This window comes from Pyxicephalus adspersus, chromosome 2, assembly GCF_032062135.1.
Source record: "Pyxicephalus adspersus chromosome 2, UCB_Pads_2.0, whole genome shotgun sequence".
NCBI classification, from domain to species: Eukaryota; Metazoa; Chordata; class Amphibia; order Anura; family Pyxicephalidae; genus Pyxicephalus; species Pyxicephalus adspersus.
This window is the reverse complement of record NC_092859.1, coordinates 44,159,172-44,165,869: the sequence shown is the minus strand read 5'-3', so window position 1 is coordinate 44,165,869 and position 6,698 is coordinate 44,159,172. Positions and strand designations below refer to the sequence as shown.

At 37.0% G+C, this 6,698-nt stretch overlaps 1 protein-coding gene across 1 annotated transcript in view; it reads right to left on the bottom strand.

Annotated features, from left to right (window-relative positions):
• The window catches only part of LOC140325032 (uncharacterized), a 5,916-nt gene extending 1,792 nt beyond the window's left edge, over positions 1–4,124 (bottom strand). The window contains exons 1-3 of the mRNA XM_072403124.1: positions 3,487–4,124; positions 716–955; positions 122–256 (exon numbers count right to left, since the gene is read on the bottom strand). Coding sequence (XP_072259225.1) covers positions 122–256; positions 716–955; positions 3,487–3,994 — 883 coding nt within the window. The 5' untranslated portion in view covers positions 3,995–4,124. The remainder of the gene's footprint in view (positions 1–121; positions 257–715; positions 956–3,486) is intronic.
• Positions 4,125–6,698: the final 2,574 nt, after the last annotated feature.

The following is a 6,698-nucleotide window of genomic DNA, read 5'->3' as shown; positions in this document are numbered from 1 at the left end:
AGATAGATAGATAGATAGATAGATAGATAGAGAGAGAGAGAGATAGATAGATAGATAGATAGATAGATAGATAGATAGATAGATAGATAGATAGAAAATAGTGTTGAGAAGCATATTCTACCTCTGGTTGGAATAGCTTGTAGAATGTTGATTGAATTGGATAACAATGGTAATAAATTGGGACATCGACTGGAAATATTGGTGTTACTGCATGAACAGGTCTTTCTTTTCCTGATATTTGGTTGATACTGCCAATCTATAAAAGAAAAATATGTTTATTAGGACTTTTAATGTCGAAGGTTTTTTGGAAAAAGTAAAAACAAATTAAAAGTGATTGCTTTGGAATTGGGAAATTGCCCCTAAAATACACAAGTTATTGTAAATAATCAAACCATTTTCAACTTGTCCAATCATTTTTATTTGTTTTGTCCTGCAAAATTGTTGAAAAGTGATGGACATGGTGATAAAAAAAAAGAATGGTTGTTGCCAGATTTGAACTGAAACCGTTAACCATAACTAATATATACTGGTGGAATCTGGGCAAATTTTCATGTAAGTATGCAAAGGTATGTAAAAAAAATAAAAAAATAAAAATAAAGTATGTAAAACCAAAACAGAAACATATAAAAAGTTCATGAAAAGAGTCATAATAATTTTAAAAAGATGCGTGACTACATGTAGATAGGTTAGGGTTGAGGGTTCTTTATTCCCATACCTGGAAATTCATCTTCATGCTTTTTTTTTATTTTGAAGGCCTCCTCATAATAGGGCTGCTGCTCTTCCATGCTTAACTTGGCCCACTCCATTCCCAGCTTCTCACCGATGTCTTTGAAAGTAGCCCTGGGAAAAGCATTTTTTATAATCGGTCGATGGATTCTGGCCCACAACATAAAAGCATTCATAGGTCGCTTTATCTTTTGATTCTTGTTCCTTCCAAAGGGGACATTAGGCAGCCCTAGGAAGAAATAATAGATGTTAGCAACAAATACTTATTATTAAAGGGTATTTAATTCCTAAATAGTCATAATTCTATATTAGGGAATTTGTAATAATTTACAGTGTTTTACTATGTTTTTTTTTACTATGCTGCATTGCTTTCCTTTTTTTAGGCTTCTGTTTACTGTTCTGTGCCTAGGGAGGAAGACATAATAGTCACTGGGTTGCTGGGTTTCCCTTTTAAAGAGGAACTAAACCTTTTTATACCTGTTCTGTTGTGGGAGCCACTATCTTCTTCATTCTTCTTTGTTTCAATCTTCGGTCATCTTGGTGACATATCTCTGGGGCGTGATGAAGTAAGTGACGTAAAACTCAAATTTCACATAGATGCAGGGTATGTGACTAAAACATATACCGTACAATCCTGGCATTTTTGTAGTGTGGCATTTAATTTAAAATTTGGATGAACTTTTTTTAGCTGCCATGGATGCTAGGATGTGCTGGGTATCCCAACCAATATTCAACCAATGCAGGCCCAGCTCAGTGATTTTGACAGATGAAATGTAAGAATACTATTTGTAGAAGGGGCACTGCCTGTCCCTTTCTGCAATAAAGCCTCGCCTGGTCACAATTTTTTTAAAGTGGAACTACTACCGCATCCTCTCATCCTATATACATTGGGAATCCTTTGTAGTTTAAAATATTTTAAAACATAACTACATAGATTGTTTGATATATCATTGTAGCCTAAAGGAGGTTAAAAAAAGCATATTCTGGCAAAAAAAAAAAAATCTATATTACATTACATTTTTATTCGAGCTTTAGATATTATCAAAATCGTGAACGGTGGATTGTACCCTATATAGTTTGATTGTACAATCTTGTTTAGATCTTACATCAACTATGTGGTACAAGGGCCTGCCTGATTATTTAGTTATATCCTTGTATTATAGAATCTTGATAAATCCCAAGGATAATATACAAAAGTTGTACAATGAGCATCTTATTTTAAAGGATGGCCAGATTAATTTGTTGCATCCAATTCTGAGGATTTACTGATTTTACTGAATCATACAGACGTAATTTATTATAATTTATTTGGTTATGTAATTATACCTTTGTCCCAAAAATTATGTTAACTCTATAACACACAGAAAGGCTAGAATTTGTCAGGTTTTCATTGCTGTCTTTGCCTCTAATGCAGATTTATCATCACCTCCCGGGCCTATGATAGAATACAAGGATAGATCCCTCTCTAAGACAGTGTTTCTGAATATTTTTAACATGGGGAACCCTTGAAAAAATGTTCAGTTCTTCAGGGAAATTTTCAGGTCTTCAGGGAACCACTTCTATAATTAATATATCCACAGCTCACAATAGTTTGGTGGTCAGTAGGAAGAATTCCTCCATATTGCCGACCAGTGTGAAGAATATAACGATTACAAATAGCCAAAAAGATCATTGTGTCAGTGGAAAGTGACCTGAGAGGCACAAACTGCTCATGGCTCAAGGATTGTTTAAAGAACATCATATCATTCCACCTAGCAAGCTCTGAAGCAGGGGTGGGAAAACTTTTTGACTCAGGGGCCACAATCTGAAAAATAATTGTCAGAGGGGCCGGGCCGATGGAAGAGTGGGTGGGGTTATGCCATAATGACGCTACTGAACTTGACGTCATGGTGGCATAAGCCCCCCCCACTCTCCTATCGCAGATGTGAGCCTGCGATGAAAGAGTGGGTGGGTTGTGTGCAGGGACACAACCCGCCCACTCTCCCATCGCAGGCTCAGGATACAGGGGACGTGTTGTGTGGCTCAGGTCCGGAGAAACATCCCTATTGGGCCATATACGGGCCGGAGGCTGTAGTTTGCCCATGCCTGCCCTGGAGGTTTAGTCTGTTTGCAAGCAACTCTAGTAGATAGGAGTGAGTAATATGGGGGTTCCCATGGTCATGCCAGATTTCTTATAAGGCCATCCTAGGCTGTGGCCTAGGGTGCCATGGTAATTAGGGGCAGCATTTCTCCATTGCAGAGTTAAAAGAATCCAAGGTAAGTGGCTACCTATGGTACTTTGGTTTTGGTCTTTGGTTTAGAAATGGTGAGCAGGTAAATAATATTTGACAGGCGAGCACTGTTTTAATTTCACATATTTTATGTTCCAGTGGAGGGGGGGGGGTGAGCAAAAGCTCTTGGTCTAGGGCAGAATGAAGTTTAAATCTGGTCCTGCCTATGGTCTGATACGTATGGCTATGTCAGGTATCAGAATTCTTCCAGCTCTTAAATAACCACAACATTAATAAAAGTGTAATCCGTTAATTGTTCACATTGCAGGCCTTTTTATGACAACACAGCCAGGGGGGACATAAAGTGTGATTACGGTAAAATTTAAGGTGAGCATCAACTTTCAGATCTCAGTTATCTTCTTATGACTGACTCACAGGGCCTGGTTTATTAAAGCTCTCCAAGGCTGGAGAGGATACACTTTTCATCAGCGAAGTTGGGTGATCCAGCAAAACTGTAATGGATTTCTTAAAAGTCATTTGCTCATATTACCTGCTTGTGATGGCGGCACAGTGAGAGATACAGCTTTGGCTTTTTCCTGGACTGATCCCTTCACCTGATGCTGCCTATTTTGAGAAGCTGATGGCGGGTTGGATTCAGCAGTAGGTTTCACAATTTCAGATTTGATTGCATCTGCTGGCTGCACCGAGGGCTGGTTGGGCTTTGGAAAAGTAGCCATCTGGATCTTAGAACAATCATTAGGAGCCGTAGCCACAGGTTGTTGGTTTTGACTCTTCTTTATGGAGGCAACACGTACAGCTCCATTATTGCCATTGTCTTTTAAAGCAGGTCTGCTGTTCATCTGTCGATACCACAATGGATCGTCATAACTCAAGATATCAAAGTGTTCCTCAGGATCTTTCTGCTTACTCTCCTTACACAGGTCTAAGATGAAATCTTTTAGACTATCATCTTCCCAAGCAGGGGGGAAAATATATTTCCTCAATAAAGGAATGCTTTCAGTAGTCTGATCATCATCACTCCTTATAGACTTCTCCATGGGATTCAGAAAAGTCCAGATTAAAATGCTGGAGCTAAGAAATTACCCACCCAGAGGATTTAAATTGGGTGCTTCTTTCTATCTTTCTTTCTATCTTCTCCAAAAAAATGACAGAGGATACAGGAACATACAAGGCTTCAACGGTCTCTCAATAGATACTACCATGTCAACGTAATTATCCTAGGGCGGGGCTTATACATGTCGCCTGTTCTGATTGGACCAAGCAATTGTCACTCTTTTATTATTTGTTATAATGCAATAGTGTAATGTGTATATATATATAAATGGGTAACTGAAATAAGATAATAAATCAGAAGATCAGACAATGTCCTGGTTTATTTGGTTTTATAGGTGTTTCTAATAATCCCTCAGAATATAAACAAACATTTTATAATATGTGATATTTGCTATTTAATATAAAGCAGGATCCTATATGGTCAAGTCAAAGGCTATGTTGTGAAGTATATCCATTACACCCTACGATTTGATTATTTAATTATTATTTGATTTAAATATTTGACAATTTAAATATATGATAGAGGAAGGAATAAAGTATGTCATTTTTCATTTTATGAAATGGGGAGGTTTCCTGTTGTTTTGCGGAGGAGATGGGATTTAGGTGAAAGACAATACTTCAGTGGTTGCTATGAGCAACGAGCTATGAACTCAACATTAGCATAGCAGTTTTATGTTGTGCTTTGTCTAAGCACTTATCCAATGTCACTTCTCCCTCCATGTAAGATACATGTTGCATGGATAATGGAGCTGTAACATGTTCACTTTATTATGGTGGAGAAAAAGCCAGGCCTAGATAGGCCAATTGTTATATCTATTTTGTGTTTGTTTTAACTATGGGTTATCCATCAGTGACTCCATGGCAACTGATGCTAAAGTATGACTGGCTGTTCAGTGGCCATCACTGGTGTCTGTAAAGGAATGAACCATATGCAGACATATGTATTTTTATGGACAAAATGTGGAATTTGGAAATGGCCAAGTAAAATAATTACCTTGATGGCATGTATGTCCCATCTTCCCACACATTAACCAAACCCAAACTGAGAATTGAGAAGAATCAAACAAATGCCCCTATCCCTCTTCAATAATGTAAATTGGAAGATTCTTTAATATGTTGACACTTATAGCTGTTTTCTGTAACTCTTTAAACATAACATTCACTGTAAGTAAAAAAAAATGTATATATATATATATATATATATATATATATATATTTACCCTGCTGCACTCTATGAATGGTGCGTTCTACTTATAAATATTTGAACTAGCTTTCACCAACTAGACAGAGAGAAGTGTCTCAGTCAAGGGTAATTTTATGTTCTAATTGTACAATTAACATTTATTATTAATTGAACATATTTCATCTTTATATATATAAAATTGCATGTATGAATTTATGTATGTTACACCATCACTCAGAAACTCATTGAGACATTTCAACCAAACTTGCCATACATATGACTGAGACCCATGTGAGAGCACCAGTCATCTTTGTACAGCGCTGTGCTATATGTCAGAGCTATATTTAAATGAAATGCATGGAGACATTTCAACCAAACTTGCTATGTTCCACCATCACTAGGAAACACATCAACATATTTCAACCAAACTTGCTAGACATATGACTCAGACTCATGTGAGTGCACCAGACATCTTTATACAGCACTGTGTTATATGTTAGAGCTATATTTAGATGTATGTATGTTTCACCATCACTCGGAAACGCATGGAGACATTTCAACCAAACTTACCATACATACGACTGAGTCTCCTGTGAGTGCAGCAGTCATCTTTGTACAGCGCTGTGCTATATGTCAGAGCTATATTTGGATGTATGTAAGTTTACCATCACTCGGAAACGCATGGAGACATTTCAACCAAACTTGCTAGACATATGACTGAGACTTATGTGAGTGCTCCGCTGATCTTCGTACAGCGCTGTGGTATATGTCAGAGGTATATTTGTATCTATGTATGTGTGTAAGTATTGCTCAGCATAGTGTGCCTTTTGCTAATATTTTTAAATACTTTTTTTTGGACTATCATATAAGATTGCAAAAAATAAATACCTGGGCAATGCCGGGTAATCAGCTAGTTACATATAAAAATTCAACAATGTTAATAATAGAGGTCATACCCCGATTTATCATTCAGGGTGTGTTTGTCCTCATGAACTATACATAGATACTCTATGTCTAATGGCTGGTTAAAGTCACCATAGCCAGTATGGAAGAAATACTGTGACTTTAACCAGCCATGTTATATAGAGTATCCGTGTATAGTTCACAAGGTCAAACACACCCTGAATATTAAACTGGGGTATGGCCTCTATTATTAACATTGTTGGATTTATTATATGGAATGAAATGTGTTCTTTTGACAATAAATGTTAATTGTACAATTAGAACATAAAATGCAACATGCTTTTAACATTACTTTGATGTTTTTTGGAAAATGTTTAAAATTCGTTGCAGACACAGTTGACTTACATTTCATCTGAATTTGACCTGCTTTATCTGCTATTGCATTCCCATAGACTTGTATAGACAGATAAGCAGTTCTGAAGGGAAGCCCACACCTTACTTATAGAAAGGTTGTTTGTATAGCTGTTTTCTGGCATGGCTGAGGATAATATCCAGCCTATCTAGTCTATTGTCCAAATGTCAGTGCTAGTTCCAGGGCAATC